Source organism: Panthera onca, chromosome F1, assembly GCF_046562875.1.
Source record: "Panthera onca isolate mPanOnc1 chromosome F1, mPanOnc1 haplotype 2, whole genome shotgun sequence".
NCBI lineage: Eukaryota > Metazoa > Chordata > Mammalia > Carnivora > Felidae > Panthera > Panthera onca.
Window position 1 is genome coordinate 28,084,271 of NC_138355.1, and position 20,059 is coordinate 28,104,329.

At 40.8% G+C, this 20,059-nt stretch overlaps 1 protein-coding gene across 1 annotated transcript in view; it reads right to left on the minus strand.

Annotated features, from left to right (window-relative positions):
- DHX9 (DExH-box helicase 9) overlaps window positions 1-4,910 on the minus strand; it is a 51,996-nt gene extending 47,086 nt beyond the window's left edge. Inside the window, exons 1-3 of the mRNA XM_060643754.3 lie at window positions 4,772-4,910; window positions 2,068-2,200; window positions 648-788 (exon numbers count right to left, since the gene is read on the minus strand). Coding sequence (XP_060499737.2) covers window positions 648-788; window positions 2,068-2,178 — 252 coding nt within the window. The 5' untranslated portion in view covers window positions 2,179-2,200; window positions 4,772-4,910. The remainder of the gene's footprint in view (window positions 1-647; window positions 789-2,067; window positions 2,201-4,771) is intronic.
- Window positions 4,911-20,059: the final 15,149 nt, after the last annotated feature.

Here is a 20,059-nt window from a genome sequence, read left to right on the forward strand (position 1 = left end):
CCTTAGGTATTTATCTTAAATCATGTAAGATTTAAGATCATATAGATTTAAAATTTAAGATCATATAAAAATTCAAATTTCCATTTTTTAATTAGATAAAGTTTATTTCTTAAAATCAGTACTAGACAGGAGTCTATGTTGCATATTTACATAATATAATTTAAATTATCATGGTATCAAAATGATTATGAATGATTATGCCATTGCATGAAACAAAATTTTCTCTCTGCTGTAATAAGGAACTGCCACTGGGAGTAAACACTGTGTCTTAAAGTGTTACTGATTTTTACATTCTGTTTGAAATGTTATCTTTAGAAGTATACAAAGCACAACAGGCTCTGAAAATTAGTTTATGAATGAATGAAATATATAAAACCACAAATACAAAGATTAAAGGAATTTTTCAAACTCACAAGTCAGGTACATAATGAGAATGAAATCCCAATCTTAGGAAAGTGCTCTAAGAGAACAAGATTCTGAGGTTCGCTAAGGAACACGTTAATACATTTGAAAACAACACTGAAAAATCATCATCCCATGTCTCCATATGGCAAGTAATAAAAAATTTGGCAATTATCTAGTCGTACAATATATACAAGGCATGACCTTGTAACATACATTTCAAGTGCTGGGCCATGAGTACTTACCCCAACAGCTGGGACTTCTTCACTCTTTACTTCATTTATCCGAACCAAATAGTTAACAAAATCTCTGGCAGCATTGCTTTGTGCATCTTTTTTATTGGTGGAATTGCCCATGCCAGTGTAATTATAACCTTCCACCCGAACCTTTAATGGTCAGAAAAAAAAATGTATTAAAAGAGATTGACCTGGGTAATTCTGGGATTTAAAAAACTCGTAATTCAATTATGAATTAAGGGATAACAGTTAAATGTTGAAGATATACTCTATAAAAACACTGAAAATAACATCCAGGGAATTCATAGGCTGACTTATAAAAAAGCTTTGTGTTTTCCAGTGATAAACTAATCTAAAAACTATAATTTATGTGGCTCAGATATTCTCTTCTCATGTAACAGAATGTTCCACGTTAAAATCTGATTTTTAAAACCCAAGAACAAGTTCTCCATTTGCATTTATTTTAACTGATTTGACCTGAAGCAATCAAGAATTGCTCTACTTTCTACAGAAATTAGTAAAACCACAAACAGCTGATATGACTTTTCTAACCTGCACTACTGGTACTGTGGAAGTTAAGGAAGACACATCTTCTCACTAGAATTTACCTATCAGATTGTTTTAAAAGTAATGCTCCCTTGAAAATGACTTATAATAAAACAGAATAGCAGGCAAGTGACAATAAAGAATGTGCAACACATTATCATTCCCAAACAGAAAACAATGTTCTCTTAACAACAAGCCGGAAAAAAAACACATAATGGGGGCACCTGGGTGGTTCAGTTGATTGAGCGTCTGACTTTTGATTTTGGTTCAGGTCATAAACCCAGGGTCATGGGATCAAGCTCTGCATCCAGCTTTGTGCTGAGTGTGGAAGCTGCTTAAGATTCCCGGGGGGCGGGCACCTGAGTGGCTCAGTCGGTTAAGCACCCGACTTTGGCTCAGGTCATGATCTCACAGTTCGTGAGTTCGAGCCCCACACTGGGCTCTGGGCCAACAGCTCAGAGCCTGGAGCCCACTTCAGATTCTGTCTGCTGCTTGCACTGTCTCTCACATTGTCTCAAAAATAAATAAACCAAAAAAAAAAAAAACAAAACAAAACAAAAAAAAAACTCTCTCAGGATGCCTGGGTGGCTCAGTCAGTTAAGCGTCTGACTTCAGCTCAGATCATGTTCCCATGATTCCTGGGTTTGAGCCCCATGTCAGGCTCTGTGCTGACAGCTCAGAGCCCGGAGCCTGCTTTGGATTGTGTCTCCCTTTCTCTCTCCCCTTCCCCACCCGTCTCTGTCTCTGAAATAAACATTAAAAAAAAAAAAAAAAAGATTCTCTCTCTCCCTACCTCCCCCTCTGTCCCTCTCCCTGGCTTACGCGTGTGCTCTCTAAAATAAAAACAAAACTTCACGTAAATGTAAACTGTATTCTGTAGTACCTCACACATGAATTTTTGCCTGTTTTTGTTCCCCACTGCTCTAATTTCATAGGATGGGGTCATCTTCCTTTTGCCACACCAGGCATACAGAAAATTCTTAACATCACCCATGATTCAAGAGTCTTCTTCAGACCTAAGAAAACAGAAATTAAATTGCATTATTTGTAAGAGCAAACATTAGAAATATCCAATAACTGGAATTAACTCAAAATCTAGGTTAAATACAGGATATTCTAGCATGCTACTATTAAAACTGCATGACAAAACTTTTAACGACAAAAGTGGAAGGTCTATGACATGCTATGTGAAAAAGCAGGATACAAAACTACATGATTTGAACTATATAAAAGTATATATGCATAAATCAAGTCTGAAAAAGAAATATCCCTCAAAATGGTTATTTTTGGGTGACCACAAGTGATTTTGACCTTTTCCTAAAAAACATTTGATGAAAGGCCTATGTTTTACATTTTAACTCACTTAATCCTCAGTGACAGATAAAATTATATACTAAACACTTTCTACAGAGGAAGAAAACCAGGGAGGGCATAGAAAGTTTAGGTAACTTTTCCAAGTCACCCACTGTGGAGGCATAAATTCAAACTCGAACTACTATATTAAGAAATGGTCATCAGTTTGTGTATACATCAGTTTACTGTCATTCTGAAGTATGTCTCCTAGCAGACTATCCTCCAAGTTGTACACTATATATTACACCAAGAATTCAGTACTTGATCTGAAAACAGTAATCTATTAACTTAAACACCAAATTTCTCCTTTAGGCCTTGTTATTCATTAAAATTTGAGGACATTAAGTTTTCTTGAAGTGCAACATACCATACATGTTGGCACTCTCCCTAAGTCCAGTTTATAAAGACAGCAAAAGATACGTGCCTGTGAGTCTAAAATCTGATTCTAAATTAAAAATAAGATACAGTACCTGGGACCAAATTTAGATCTAGAGAAAATATGCAAATAAAGTTAGTTTGCTGCGAGAAGAAACCCTATTACTAGCATTACACATCTGTCTTCTGTTAACGTTAAGTGCATTTTATTAGCACCTAAATCTAATGTCATAAAACTGGACCCTAGTATAAACTTGTTTATTCTGTAGCCACAAACGAACCCTGGGGAAATCCTATTGACTGAAAAGCTGTGGAAAGCTCAAGAGGTCTATCTGTAAATTCCACCCCTGAATAATTAATTTAAAAAAACAAGCCCTCACGGTGAATGAGTAACATGAAATATGAAGGACTACACTATCAAATTCCTTCCTCCCCAGCAGTCTCATCTGACGCCATTATAGTCAATATTAACTGTATTGTAATGATGCCCAAATATACACTGAAAATTTAGTCTTTTCTTTTAAGCTCCAAAATCAAGTTCATCCAACAGGCGCACTAATGTGCATATGTTAACTTGACGTCCCAGTCAAATCAGAATTTAAGTTTCCTCCCCAAATCTGTTCCTCCTTCCCTAGGTCCAAGTGTTTTCATGTCCCAAAATGGCACCGCTATCTACCAAGTTACTCCTCTCACAACTTGGGAGTCATACACTCCCTTTAAGATCCTCCATAGGTATCCGTTGAGAGACCTCAGCATGCGCCAGGCAGTAACCTTAGAGGGTCATCTACAAGAACTATCTTCCTTAACCCTTAGGATAATTGTACAGATAAGACTATTATTATTATCTTCCTTTAGGGAAGAATAAACAGAGACAAAGAATACCTTGCCACAGAGAAGACAAAGCCCCTAACCGGGAGACCCAGAATTCCAAGCCAGGTAGTCTGCCTCCTGATCTACTACGCAATTTCTGCCTCCAAAACATGTTTGCAATCCATTCGATTCTCTCCGTCGCCCGCCATCACTACCGCACACCTGGAGTGCTGCAACAACGTCTTAGATCTCATAGCTCTAGATTCCTGCTTCCACTCTGGCCACCCTAAAATCTATTCTTAATTCCTTCCCACCATACCCCAGTAACATGGCCGTCTTTGTTTCTTCCCAATCTCTGCTCTCAAGCGCTAATTCCTTCTACCTCTGCGATTCTTTTCCTCCCCATCTTTATAGCTGACGCATTCTCAACCTAAGGGCCGAGATACCAGCTCAAAAGTCTACCTCCTCCGAAACGCTTTCTCTTACCACCCTAATGAAAGTAGCTCCCTTGACACCACCTCCCATTTCCTCGATCTTTTTTACTGAAACCCGCAGACGCTTTTTTTCCCCGTTGCCTCCCACTACGACAGAAACCTTCTTGCGGGGGGAGGGGTAGGGACTGTGCCCCACGTGTTTATGGCTCTACCACCCAGCCCGCAGGACAGCGCCCGGTATTTGCTGCCACAATGAATGGAGGGCCCTAAGTGTGTGTGGCGGCATCATGGCGGGCTCACCACCCCGTGATTCCCTCCCCCCTTTCAATAGGCTGCAACAGCGCCACCGCCACGCGCAGACCGGAGGAGGAAGAAGGGTTTGAACGCTACGGACACCAGACTGGCAATCGCTGGGGGAAAGACGGGTCCACAAAGCGGACCCGGACAGCGCAGGCGTGGTGCGGCAAGCCGCGTGCAACCCGCAATCCGGGAACCCGGCGGGCGCCTCGCCCCTTCCCCCATCCCCCACAGCCGCCCGCGCTTCGCAACAAAGCCCGGCTGCAGGAGCGCGGGGCCCCACGCCCCCAACGGGTGGCAAGGACATCTCTTCCCTACCGCGTTCTCTTCCTGGTGCCAGAAAACACAGCCCTCTTAAGACCGTCCGCGACCGCGGCCTTCCTCAGAGAGATCCGGGGCAAACACCGCAGCTCGCTCGGAGGCGGCGGCGAAATGGCTCCGACAGCGTCGCCAGTGGGGCGGGGCCAGCGCGCGTACGCGTGCGCAGGAAGCAAGCTTGGGACCGAGGGCGCCCGGGGGGAGGGGCGGGGCTGCAGCTCCCTCGCCCCGGGTAGCGTCCCGTCGCCAGGGAGATCTGATCTGCTGCTTTGGGCCTGCAGCGCTGGGCCTCCTGCGCCCCAGCCACAATTGTTCCCGTACTGTGCTACCCACTTTTAACGTTTTTGAGAGTTGGGGATCTGTAGCATTTTGATGTAGCAAAATGTTTCATAGCCTCTATCATAGGACCTTCAGTAGATGACAGATAAATGGTAGAAGATAGGTGGATGTCTCCCTCGAATCTTAGGTGCTACCTTTATAATTAAATTAGATGGCATATACATGAAAGGGGTTTAGCTCAGTCCCTCGGACATAGTATGTGTTCAGTAGCTGTGAAGGGAGGAAACTAGCCTGGCTAGTTGAGGCCACTCACTGCTGTGTGGGGCAAATCCTAAGCGCTCAGTAAAACCCAGCTTAATGAGTGGATAAAACCTGCAAGGTTGTTTTTGCTTAAATTGGATAATCTTTTGTCTTCAGAGTCTTTGGACTAATTTGTATTCTTAAATATTGTAGCAGTCGTTGTTACATTTTTGAACTCTAGTGCTTCCCATGAAGGCAATACAAAAAAAATACTTGTCCTCAGAGTCTTTGGACTAATTTGTATTCTTAAATATTGTAGTAGTCATTGTTACCTTTTTGAACTCTAGTGTTTCCCGTGAAGGCAACAATAAAAAAAAAAATATTTCAAGTTGGGTTGTTCCAGAGACTCCAGACTAAACAATCGTATGGGCCCATCATATCTTATCCATCCTCACTTTTCACCTTTTATTGCTTTTTTTCTTTTTTTTTAACGTTTATGTATTTTTGAGAAAGAGAGAGAGAGCGTGCCAGCGGGGGAAGGACAGAGAGAGACAGGCACAGAATCCAAAGCAGGCCCCAGGCTCCAAGCTGTCAGCACAGAGTCCAATGCAGAGCTTGAACTCATGAACTGCAATGTCATGACTTGAGCCGAAGTCTGAGGCCTAACTGACTGAGCCACCCAGGCACCCCTCTTGCTTTTTTTCTTAATTCTTCTAGCTAATAGCGATCAATTCCTCTAAAACCCTGTTGCTCCTACAGTTAGAATAAGTTTAGCATTTATTTTTTCTTTTCTTTTCTTCATGTGTTTGCTCTCTTCAATTAAGAGTAAAATCATTCAGAGAAAGATCTTCATCTTTTATTTCTTTGTACCTTTCAGGGTGCTTAAAGCAGCGGGTGCCTGACAGTTATTTATGATAAAGGAAACTCAAGGAGCACACGTGGATTGCAAATGTTTTGTACTAGATAACAAATACAGCAAAAATGACAACATGTCAAGTATAAATAAAATTTTCACAGGTGTATCTTTAGCTTCCAAGAATTATGAAGAATTTTGTTATTAAGTTGGTTCTTAATTTGGGCCTTGCTCTCCTCCTGAGACCTAGAGTCCCCAGTGGATTGGTGACCATAACTAGCATTACCTTTGTAGGTTGCTGTTGGCAACTATCACCCTCCAACATCTTAACATTTGTAAACGAAGCTTTGAAACCTGTAGTAGAGTGTGGTCAGATTTCAGTATAACAACTAGATGTTTCCAGTATAGGACTATCTAGAAGACTACAGAGGTTGGCAAAGCAGGATAGAGCAGTGTGACTGGACCACTTAACATTTCACATTTACCTTTTTAAAGTTATTCTTATTTTTTTTAAGTTTTTAAGTTATTTTCAAGTTTTTAAGTTATTACCTAGAAATAACTTTTTTAAAATTTTTTTTAACATTTATTTATTTTTGAGAGACAGAGAGAAAGACAGATCATGAGCAGGGGAGGGGCAGAGAGAGAGACACAGAATCTGGAACCAGGCTCTGAGCTGTCAGCACTGAGCCTGACATGGGGCTTGAACTCACGAATCACAAGATCGTGACCTAGGCCGAAGTCAGATGCCTAACCGACCGAGCCACCCAGGCGCCCCTAGAAATAACTTCTGAAAGAGTTGACTTGGTTCCTGAGTTTGGTAGAAGATAAAGATTCTAAAGATATGTATTAAAGTCAATCTGAAGAGTGTATGGGGGAAAAAAACACAGCAAAGTTTCTCATGTCATTTGTTATTTCTGCCAACCCAATGGACTGAGGCAAAGTTTCTTCCAGGGAGAATGAGACAGTTATTACCAACACCTATAGTTGAAATGGATGATGAGAAATGAGGGAGAATGTTTTGGTTCATCACTCTTCCTCTGTTCCTCAAATAAGCAGAAGGTTGGGGATGGGGGAATGGAAGAAGAATGCCAGGGACCAGAACTAGAATTTAAGCAGAGTTATGATGTCTTGAGGAAGTCAGTGTTGGTAAAGTGTGAACACACTCATAACTTGTGAACATCAATCACACTTGTGACCTTCAACACTCCTGTACTACTACCATATACAATGTTGCATTCAGACAGGAAGTTTTTTTGTTTGTTTTGTTCTGTTAGAGACTTCCTGATAGATGGGGTAACTTGACTTGAGAGTCTTGGGAAGTGGCCTATAATGCTGAATAGGCTAGGGTCCTTGTATTCAGGGTCTTCCGAGAATTGTTTACACCCTTTTCACTTCTAAAACCAGAATAAATTATGTTAAAGTTGGTAGGTTTACATTAAGAACATATAAAAGGGTAAAAGAAGTGAAAGTGACGGATAGAAAGGCAAAACCCAAGGAGGAAGACAAGTTGGGTGCTCTCTGCATTCCGGGAGGGTATACAATCCAAGTTATCCTGTGGGCCAAATTCGTCTGCCACCCTCACAAGTGCATCCACAGAATCTGGATGTTAGTTTCAGGGAAAGATATATAAAAAATAATTCCTTTACAGGCACCTGGGTGGCTCAGTTGGTTGAGTGTCTGACTTTTGATCTCGGCTCAGGTCATGATCTCATGGTTTGTGGGGTCAAGCTCCATGTTAGGCTCTGCACTGCACAGAGACTGCTTAGGATTCATTCACTGTCTCCTTGTCTCTTTGCCTCTCCCCCTACTTGTGCATGCCCTCTCTCTCTCTCAAAATAAATGAAGTTAAAACAATTTTTTTTTATGTTTGTTTATTTTTGAGAGAGAGGCAAAGCATGAGTAGGGGAGGGACAGAGCGAGAGGGAGACACAGAAGCTAAAGCAGGCTCCAGGCTCTGAGCTGTCAGCACAGATTGCAATGCAGGGCTCGAACTCATGGACCAGGAGATCATGACCTGAGCAGAAGTTGGACACTTAACTAACTGAGCCATTCAGGCACCCCAACAAGTGAACTTAAAAAAAAAAAAAAGTCCCTTTAAGGAAAAGTTCAAAAGTACGAACCACAGGAAAAAAACAAAAGGCATTGGTTATATTAAAATTAAGGATATTTGCTCAAAAAGGACACCATGAATGAAGTTATTGCATAGTTGACAGAGTTGGGGAAGATATTCATGATGTTCAAGGTTGTCAAGAGATGTTTAAGGCTGTCAAGAGATGATTAACTATTCTGAACTATTCAGGAAACTCCTTCAAACCAACAAGAAAAATGTAGCAATCCTGACAGAAAAATGGGCAGGGGACAAGAAGCAATGTCGGAAAAGGAAAACCAAAAGGTCACTAAGCATATTCAAGATGCTCAAAAGTGTTAGTACCAGGAGAAATGCAATTAAAACAATAATCAGATATTACCACATGCCCATTAGATCAGCAAACATTAGAAAAGTGAATACTGTCAAATGTTGGTGATGATGTTGGGATATAAGGTTCACCATGCCCAGCTTGTAAAAAAGCAGACTGATACAGCCATCCTGGGGAGAAATCAGGTACTACTTACTCAAACAATCTGTATGGGTAAAATCAAACAAGTCTGCTCGTGTGTGTGTGTGTGTGTGTGTGTGTGTGTGTGTGTATACACATATATATGTGTATATGTATGTATACATGTATATACACACACATATGATAAGATATATATATCTATATAAGTTTTTACATAAGTTTTACATAGATTATATATATTTATATATGTATAGATTTATAGATATATAGATATATATGAAAGTTTTACATAAGTCCAAAAGAGAACATTTAAGATATGTTTATTACAGCATTATTCACGTTGGCAGGGAGTTAGAGGCAATTTGATGTTCTTCCCTAGACAGGTAAAATCCAGTGGATGTTAACCATGGAATCTAATGCAATGGTCAGAAGAAATGAATTGGATATACACAGAACTTAAGGGTGTAGGGTTAGTGGAAAAAAAAAAAAAAAAGGAACAAAATAAATTATCTATGTCAATTTAAAATGACACTAGGGGCACCTGGGTGGCTCAGTCAGTTGAGCATCTGTCTCTTGATCTCAGCTCAAGTCATGGTCTCACAGCTGGTGGATTCAAACCCTGTGTTGGGCTGACAGCACAGAGCCTGCTTGGGATTCTGTCTCTCCCTCTTTCTGCCCTCCTCCACCCTCAAAATAAATTTAAAAACTTCAAAAAAAATGATACTAGATGTTTTGCAAAAAAATGTTTTTAAAAGTTACGCATTAAACACAGTAGAACGGATGTCTATTGTATTGGGAGGGAATGTGGGTGAGGAATTATTTTCAAAGGAAAACATCTACCCTTCTAGAATCCCTTGGATAGATATGCAAGACTGTAAATGATACAGATGTCAAGGACAGATATAGGGTCTAATTCTTACTTATATTAATTAAAATAAATGTTTATGGAGGGCTTAAAAAAAATTTTTTTTTACTAGGCACTGTTCTGGAGGAAATGGCCATAAATAAGACAGATGACATCCTTTTCTCATAGAGCTTGCATTTAGAGATGACTTCTGTGTAGTATGATACAGTAGTTTTATCAGACCGACTCTCCTGCCAATAACAACTCCAAAATCTGAAGGGAAAAAAAAAAAAATCCAAACAAGACTGCTGTTTGAAGCATTAGAAGTAAGGCAGCTAATATCTGAGGAGTTAAAATCCTGGGGAAGAGGGAAGAGCAGAGCTTTTGAATCACTTTGCACTTTGATGCATTTGCTGATTCCTAACTAACCTGCCTAGGGCAAGAGATCAAGAAGCCAAATAGAAAACAGAGGCTATGAGGCTGAAAAACTAGGTAGAGCTTTCTGGAGCCTAATGATACTAGAGAGACAAAACCTGGACCAAGGAAGAGAGGCCAGGCTTTCATCTGATACCCCCTGCAGAAGTACATTCTAGAAGGAAGGACAAACTCAGGGGAATGAGAACCAGCCTTGAATCATCGTACTTTCTCATTGGACCAAAGTGCTCTGTCCTCCTCTTCTGGCAGAATGACCTGTAACTTGTAAAATTTTTTATAGAATCTCCCAAATTCAATAAAGAAAAAAAAGTCTCCAGGCAAGCCAGGAGACAGGCCAAATGACTGAAAATCAAGAGGAAAAAAATAAGATGGGGTGCCTGGGTGGTTCAGTCGGTTAAGCATCCAACTCTTGGTTTCAGCTCAGGTCATGATCTCACGGTTCATGAGTTTGAGCCCCACATGGGGCTTGGGATTCTCTCTGCCCTCTCTCTCTGCTCCTCTCCTACTCACTCTCTGTTTCTCTCAGAATGGATGAGTGAATAGACTTAAAAATTTTTTTTAAACTTTTAAAAAAGAGAAAAAATGAGAAACACTCCCATAAATGATCCAGACACTGAAATCATCAGAGACTTTATAAAAATTGTGATTAATATGCTCAAGAAAATAGATGAGCCTGAGTGGCTCAGTCGGTTAAGCGTGGACTCTAGGTGTTGGCTCAAGTCATGATCTCACAGTTTTGTGAGTTTGAGCCCCACGTTGGGCTCTGTGCAGACAATGCAGAGCCTGCCAGGGATTCTCTCTCTTCTCCCTCTCTCTCTGCCCCTCCCCTGCTCATGCTGTCTCTGTCTGTAAATAAATAAATAAATAAATGAATGAATAAATAAATAAACTTTTTAAAAAAGGAAAAATAGATGAAAACATTGAAGATGATTTACAGAGAGCTGGAGTAAGTGAGAAGTATCAAATAGAAATTTTAGAAGTGAAAATAGAAATCACCGAAATTCAGAACTCAATGAGGTAATAGATTGTACATAGCAGGAAAGAGAATTCATCAATTGGAAATAGATCAATAGAAGATATCCACATTGACCTTGCAGAGAAAAACAAACGATAAATACATGAAAGAACCTAAAAGATGAGTGGAACGTGGTGAAAAGTTCTATTGTACACATAATTAAAGTTTCAAAAGTAGAAGAGAGATAGCATGGAGAAAATGCAATGTCTGAAGTGAAACATCCCTAACACCAATGAAGACATAAAGCCACAGCTTCAAGGAAGCTTGCATTTTAGCAGAGAGACAATTAACATGAATGCAAATAAAATATTCACTGGTAACAAATGCTATGCAGAGAATTAAATATAATGCTGAGATAGAATTTGGGTGGCTATTTTAAACTTGGATGGTTAAAAATATCATTTCCAAGAAGGTAGTATTTAAGCTAACGTCTGAATGGCAGACAAGAAGACAGTCATGTAAGAATGAGGAGAAGAGCATTACAGACTCTTATATCTCCCTGTAAGGAGGAAAAGAGGTAACAAGTCATGTAGGGTGGGATAACGTTTAAAACAGTACAGTGTCTCTATTCTCAAAGTGCCTTGAACCCATATCTTCCTAGCCGAGAAGGTCCAAAGATTATGGGTTTAAGACAAGACATCTCAGAGGAGAAACTCTACCACAGGCCAAGGCAAATTATGGTAAAGGCCTAAGCTCTTAGTAGGTAAGGTCTGTGGTACAGATAACTGGATATTTTGAAGGAGAGGATGTTGGGGGAATAAATGGCTTTATTTCCTCACATGATCCTAATTCCTCCCTTGGAAGCAGACCTAGTGGCCATAATTTTTGCATTTTATTTCATTCCTTCTGATCCATTTTTAGTCAATCCCCTGTAAGAAAAGTCTGTGATTCTCCTGTGGGCCACAAGCATGGTCTTTTCCGAACTCTCTCAAGGGGGTGTACAGATCACCATGCTTTCTTTCTTTCTTTTTTTTTTTTTAATTTTTTTTTTTAACGTTTATTTATTTTTGAGACAGAGAGAGACAGAGCATGAATGGGGGAGGGGCAGAGAGAGAGGGAGACACAGAATCGGAAGCAGGCTCCAGGCTCTGAGCCATCAGCCCAGAGCCCGACGCGGGGCTCGAACTCACAGACCGTGAGATCGTGACCTGAGCTGAAGTCGGAGGCTCAACCGACTGAGCCACCCGGGCGCCCCCAGATCACCATGCTTTCAATTATATACAGACTACACTGAAAGAACTCCCCCCAAATTTTCATGCATAATTAATTCAGTTAATTGTGGTCCCTATCTTTTAATTGAGGTATTTACATATGTAAAGATTATAAACCCTTAAATGGACAGCCTTTCTTTTTTTTTTTTTAACCTATGTGTACACCAATAGAACTACCACCCAAATCCAGATACTGACCATTTCTATCATCCAGACAGTTATCTTGTGTCCTTTCTCAGTGGTAACTATCATTCTCACTTTTATGACAATAATGTTACTTGTTCTTCAACTTCATAAAAGTGGCATCATGTTCCGTTCTGGATCTGGCTTATTTCACTCAACATAATACTTTTGAGATTCATCCATGTTGTTAGATCTAGCAGTACTTTTTATTACTGTTTGTACTCTGTTCTATTAACATTCCACAATTTGTTTATCCACTCTCCTGACGATGGGCATTTGAGTAATTTCTAGTTTTGGCTAATGTGAATAGAGTTGCTATGGACATTCCTGATTAAGTCTTTGGCTTCTCTGTGTTTAGTTTTAATTTTAGTTTGCAACAGGGGAAACCACAGCCCTTTGAACTGCTTGCAGTATTAGAATTCCATCAAAGCAATATTTAATATTTAAATGTGGCCCCAGCCCTGTAGCCTTTAATCCAACTATCATCAATAATGAGGGCTTAGAAATAGTTGAGTCTTCTGATCATGATTTAAAAGAACATAAAAGACAGACAACTTTTTTAAAGAAGAAATTCAGAGGCTAAAGGAAAAAAGAATATATATCGAATGTACCATTTCCACAAAACTGTCTTAAAGTTTAGTTTTCTATTGCTACGTAACACATTAGTATAAACTTAGTGGCTTAACTCAACATTTGGTTATTATCTCACATTTCTGTGGTCACATTCTTGGTAGAACATTAAAAAGACTGTGGTCCTATTTGCTCTTAGGAAGAGTAAACAAATTTTATGATGCTAAGCTTGAAGAGTTTTAAGTGGCTGGTCAATGGTCCATAATCAGAGAGCAAATGATGGTTTTCCTATTGGAAGGCTAACAAGGGCGTGGGCAGGTGTGGGGAATAAGCTTAGGAATTTCCTGAGCCTGCACTGATGGGTTAACAAGGCATAAAGAATTAGAAAGCCATAGGATGTACACACCAAAGTTTGGGTACACAAGATTAGGTAAATCAAGAATAGGTAAAGTGGGGCAAAGGTCCCTGTATAGGACAAATGCATAGAAATAGGGAATCTCAGGATGAAAACATTCAAATATGAGGTAAACAAGATTAGGTATTCAGGGTGGAAGCCCCCCCCCCCACCCCAAACTTGGTTCTATAGCAGAAAGCTGCTTTCGCAGGAAGGAAGGACCAAATTAGGTAAACAGGTAAATAGAGCTATAGACCTCTGCAGGGCGAAGTTGCCCAAAGCTGAGCTAATTAGCAAAAGAAAGATGCCTTGTTGACCTTGAGGTAGCATGCTCTTTCTTGTCCCCTAGAACAGTCTGGGTAAACAGACTCATGTCTGCTGTAAACAACTGTAAACAATCTTCCCCGAAGGGCGCTAGGATTTTGTTTTGTATTAAACCAAACCCCTAACACCACTTATTTTCAAAACCCCCATTCCCTCATGCCCATGAGTTAATGTTCACAGTTTCATTGTCTCTTTGTGCACGTACAACACCACGTTTGTAAGCCTTCTGATCCTAATAAAAACGGAGCAAGGACCCTTAATTGGGGCTCTTGTCTTCCCCGGACATCAGCCTCTCTCACATTTTTAATCCTACGTCCCGCTTTCTTGCTGGACAAGAAGGAACTCCAGACCCAGAGTCTACGACAGGCGGGAATGCATGGAAGAAACTTGCAGGAAGGAATTAGGAGATAGGCTCTGATTCCTGAGAGTGGTTTGTCGATGGGCCTACTTCCTGGAATGTGGCAAGTAGCACTGTTTGAGTGCCCAGGAGTTGTGCTTCATCGGGAATCGAACCCCAGGCTTGCGGTATGAGACCACGGGTATCTGCTATTGAACAGAACAGTGTGGTCATACATATTGGTCCAGATGAATCCTATGGGAGAGTCATGTTCTCTAGGGAGAGTCATTTGGGTTCTAGGGTATGATTGGTTGGCTAATGTTTTATATAAAAAATAACTTACTTATATAATTTTTTGAATTATATTTAACTGGTCACATATAATTTATAAAATTAATAATGCATATGTAAATATAGTAGTAAAAAACTTAAAACAGTAATATATAAAGTATTAGAGTCATGCTCCCGAGAGCCAATTGTTCCATCTCCAAGAAGTCTGCAAGCCAGTTGATGTCATGTTGTAATTTGATATCACCATGGTGGGAATATTTAGACCACAGAAATTGGCAAATGTGACAAATCTGGGCCTTTTCCCCCCAACCCCATGCTCTGCCAGAGCCAGTTGCTGACCACTTGTCCACTTACCAGTGGCCCTGGTCTGGGCAGGTCCTTCAGCTGTTTTGGGTTGAGTCTTTCCTTCCCTTGAGTCAGGAGTTGGGTGGCTGCTGGTCTTCCAGCTCCAGTCTTCTTCCCTGCAGCCTGTGAAGCCTGATGGTGAGTTGTGCTGCTTCTGAGCTACCTTAAGCCTGGGGCTCAGCCTGTGATGGGGTGGTTGAGAGTGGTACCTCGTGCAGTACCCAACTGCTGAGCTTCCAGGACTACCTACACTTCAAAGAGGCCTTCGGTGGTGGTTGGGAGGCTCTGGTCCTTTGAGGCTGTTACCTTGCTAACTATTTTCCTTTGAACTCTATGTTCTTCTCCAAGCAAATGTTCTGAACATTACCACCCGTCATATTTGAGGATTTGGAGTTCCTTTGAGCACAGCTGTGCTCCCATATCTCTGATCATTCCATCTCAGACTCCTATGCCACCTCCTCTATAGGCACTCCAAATGCCAGTCATGCCTAGGTTCTCTTCTTAGCCCTCTATGTATACTCTGTTTGGATAATCTTATTCTTCTCATCGCTTCAACTACCATCTCTATGTTGATATTTCCTCAACCTCTATCTCCTAACCAAACCTTCTTTTGAGCTTCAGATTAGCATATATACATGCTTGGTGGACCTCTCTATATCATGTCCCACAGGCTCTGATTCTTGGGTGTCAATTCTGATTCCTTCACTATTGTGGTAGACAACCTTCCAAGATGGCCAACAATGGTCCTTGCCTCCTGGAATTCATACCCTGTTAGTTCCATCCTACATTGTACCAGAATTGGTCTTCTGTATGACTAATAGCATACAGAAAGGGATGGTAGGTCACTTCTGAGATTTCTTTAAAAGACCATTATTTCTCTTTTGGGCTCTTGGCCCATTCTTTCTCTCTCTTTCCAGAGGAAGTAAGCTGAAGCCTCTGGTCAACAGCCAGGAAGGAACTGAGGCCTGCCCACTACTTTTTAAGTGAACCTAGAATCAGATTCTCCAGCTCCAGTTGAACCTTGACATGAGTGAAGCTCTGGTCAATAGCTTGACTGCTATTTACAAGGTTGTAAAAGAAACTTGAGGCAGAACCACCCAGTTAAACTGCTCCTGGATTCTCAACCCTCAAAAACTATGTGAGTTAATTAATGTTTGCAGTTTTGAGCTGCTAAGTTTTGGGGTGATTTGTTACAAAGAATATATAACAAATACAAATATCTTCTATATTCAGATTCTATTCTTTCATTCCTTTCTGCCACTTCCTTAGTTTAGGGCTTCACCATTGGGTGCCAGTTGCAATAGGCCAACAAATGGTTTACCTGTTCCTGGTCTCTGTCTTCCAATCTACTCATCATATTGTCTCAAGAGTGACATTTTTAATACAAAGTCATGTCACATACCTCCCTATCCTATACACATATTTTTCAATAATGATGACTCATTGTTTTCCCTTTTCTTACCCATGCTTCTTTGACCTGCTTGTTCTCAAATCACTTAGCACAAGGCATTCTCTAATTGTTAGTCCCTGTTCCAAATAGTCACACGCAGCTCATTCAAAAACCCACAGACATATTTTTTGCACGATTTTTAAAAAAATTTTTAAATGTTTTAATATTTACTTTTGAGGAAGAGAGGCAGAGCATGAACAGGGAGGGGCAGAGAGAGAGAGAGACACACAGAGTCCAAAGCAGCTCCAGGCTCTGAGCTGTCAGCACAGAACCCGATGCGGAGCTCGAACTCACGAACCGCAAGATCATGACCTGAGCTGAAGTCAGACGCTTAACTGACGGGGCCACCCAGGCACCCCCAGATATATTTTTTAAATTAATTTTTTAAATTTACATCCAACTTAGCATATAGTGATTTCAGGAGGAGATTCCTTAATGCCCCTTACCCATTTAGCCCATCCTCCCTCCCACAACCACTCCAGCAACCCTCAATTTGTTCTCCATATTTATGAGTCTCTTCTATTTTGTCCCCCTCCCTGTTTTTATATTATTTTTGCTTCCCTTCCCTATGTTCATCTGTTCTGTGTCTTAAAGTCCTCATGTGAGTGAAGTCATATGATATCTGTCTTTCTCTAATTTCACTTAGCATAATACCCTCTAGTTCCATCCATGCATAATACCCTCTAGTTCCATCCATGCAGTTGCAAATGGCAAGATTTCATTCTTTTTGATTGCTGAGTAATACTCCATTGTATATATATACCACATCTTCTTTATCCATTCACCCATCGATGGACATTTGGGCTCTTTCCATACTTTGGCTATTGTGGATAGTGCTGCTAATAAACATCGGGGTGCATGTGACCCTTCAAAACAGCACACTTGTATCCCTTGGATAAATACCTAGTAGTGCAATTGCTGGGTTGTAGGGTAGTTCTATTTTTAGTTTTGTGAGGAACCTCCATACTGTTTTCCAGAGTGGCTGCATCAGTTTTCATTCTCACCAGCAGTGCAAAAGAGATCCCTTCTCTGCATCCTTGCCAACACCTGTTGTTGCCTGAGCTGTTAATGTTAGCCATTCTGACAGGTGTGAGGTGGTATCTCATTGTGGAAAAGCCCACAGATACCTTTCATTTCCTACCCTCTATGGTTGGATGGAAACACAGTAAAAACTTCCCAACCCAGGAAAAAACCTGAGAGTGGCACTATAATCTGGGCTTCATTAATAATAAATGCAGATTTCTGTTGCAGTTCTTGCCTTGGGTTTAGTCTCATTTTCAACTTTATTTTGCCAGCTATTCATTAAAAGGTTTAGCAGTAATGTAATATTTCTCTGTTGTATAAAGAGTATATATGAATGCCTTGGATAGCTACAAAAATTAGTACTTCACTGTGTGAATGCTGTGCCAGACACTATTCAATATTCATTAAGAACTTTATATGTATTATTTGGCGTAATCCTCATAATAACCAGGAGACAGGTAATACATATTATAATTCTCATGTTATCGATAACTGAAAGACTGAGAAACTAAATGAAATGTTGTAGGTCATACACAGAGAGTGGTGGAGCCGGGACTTGAACCCACACAGCCTGGACCTGAGCACATACTCCTCACCATGAGGTGACCCTGCCTTTCATACAACCATGCCATACCGTCTGTCATTTCATACTATGTTGAACCCAACTCTCCACTATATCAGTAGGCCCTTGGGCTTGAATCTTAGGGATAACACTAGCTAAGAGGTATTGTTAAAAGTAGACATACGTGTTTAAGACTCTCAGTGTGGAATATAGTCTGGTTTCCACCCAGTTAAGATTCCTGTTCTGGCTCTGCCACAGACCATGTGTGACCTCAAGATATTAAACTTCTCTTTGCCATAGCTACCTCATTTTAAAAAAGGGATGATGCTCTGTTGTATCAGTTCTAAAATACACTTTGAAAAGCATTTTGATACCTCTAGAATGGGATGGCATGTCCTACTTTATCAGCGTTTTTTTCTTCCTCAGAGGTATATCAAATGATATCTTACAATGAAGAGCATCTTAGAAATTCGATGAAACATCATTAACCTACCTCAAAAGTAACTATAAAGAATAGATAAATAAGCATACGAGATTCAGGACTTGGCATATACCATATTTAAAACTTGTTTTTCTCTTTGAAAACAAAAACAAACAAACAAGCATCTGAAAATTACCTTGTGTTCACGGCACCTATGTGTGGTTGGAAAGACGAGACCCCACCTAGAGCAAGAATGGCAAGAGGTATATAAATAAGGAATCCAGGGTAAGCTGCAGTGATCAGTATGTCCCAGAGCACAAAAAGTGATGTGTCACCTCTTAGGGACAAAATGTACCAGCCCAGAATATCCCAGTAAGGATGTACATTTTGCCCATAGGCTTGGTTTTGTTTACAAAATAGTAAGTCACAGTATTTTATTCTTCTAAGTTTAGTTTTAAATGTGTTGCCACAGTAACCCATGGCTCAAAAGCCAGGGAGGATTTGATCTAACATTAAATTCAAACTTAATGCAGTAGACCCTGAGAGGTGTGCTGCTGAGTGAGACTGTGCATGGTCACTACCTAACCAAGCAATAGAGTTGGAGACAATGACGACAGAGCCTGATAGATGCCAGACACAGCAAAAACAATAACACCTGAGTGCCTCAGTCGGTTGAGTGTCCTACTTTGGCTCAGGTCATGATCTCACCATTCATGATTTAGAGCCTGCATCAGGCTCCCTGCTGTCAGCGCAGAGCCCACTTCAGATCCTCTGTCTCCCTCTCTCTGCCCCTCCCCAACTCATGCTAAGATAAACATTAAAAAATAAATAAATAAAAAGTATACCTGACATGAATTTCAAGTACTTGCCCTTTGCCAATGAGTAGACTCATTACAAAAGAAACAAAAACAAAATCTTAGATAAGTGACAGACTGGATAGTCAGGTTTAAAATCATTAAGGGTTGGGGTGCCTGGGTGGCTCAGTTGGTTAAGCGTCCGACTTTGGCTCAGGTCATGATCTCGCGGTCCGTGGGTTCGAGCCCCGTGTCGGGCTCTGGGCTGACAGCTCAAAGCCTGGAGCCTGTTTCAGATTCTGTTGTCTCCCTTTTTCTCTGACCCTCCCCTGTTCATGCTCTCTCTCTCTCTCTCTCTCTGTTTCAAAAGTAAATAAATATTAAAAAAAATTTTTTTTTTTTAAATAAATAAAATCATCAAGGGTTGACTGGCAGTATATTTTGTTACTAGGAAGTGCTCACAAGGGTTTGCTGGAAAAGAGATTAAACAGCCAGGGATATAGTACGTAGAAAGGAAAGAGTAAAGAAGGTGTGTAAGGAAAGCTAGACTGAGATAAAATCTTTGGGTCCTCCTCAAATCTTCCTTCACTGAAGAAATGTGCTTGAAAGTATGACCTAGAAATAACAGGGGCCCCTGGGCTAACTGTAGAAGGGACATTGGCCTTCACTTCCAGTAATTCAGGGACCTGTTGGGGAGACACTTTCTTCTCTCATCCAAGTACTAACCAGGCCCGACCCTGCTTAGCTTCCGAGATCAGACGAGATCGGGCGCGTTCAGGGTGGTATGGCCGTAGACGAGACACTTTCTTCTCAATGGGGAAAGGGGAAGTGTGTGGTGCCCAGGGGAGAGACCTTTGGTTCTTTGAGATTTTGAGCTGTGACAAGTTCTCTGCATAGCAAGAAGTGGAGACCTGAGTTCATCTTTGGGGAGGGCCTTTTCTTGGTTCTGCGAAAAGCACTCTCATGGGCCCTTTAGTGGTCAAGCAAGTTTCCACATAACCCAATGTTTGGGGGGAAAACTGTGACATCACAGTTAATCTGAAAGCAGATAGTCTAGAGTTAGACTGAGCAGCAAAGTGAGCTGGTGTGTTAATAGTTGTGTAAAGTTGAGTCATGTTGTAAAGTGTACCCGCCTAAATGCAGTAGCTCAGAGCTGTCC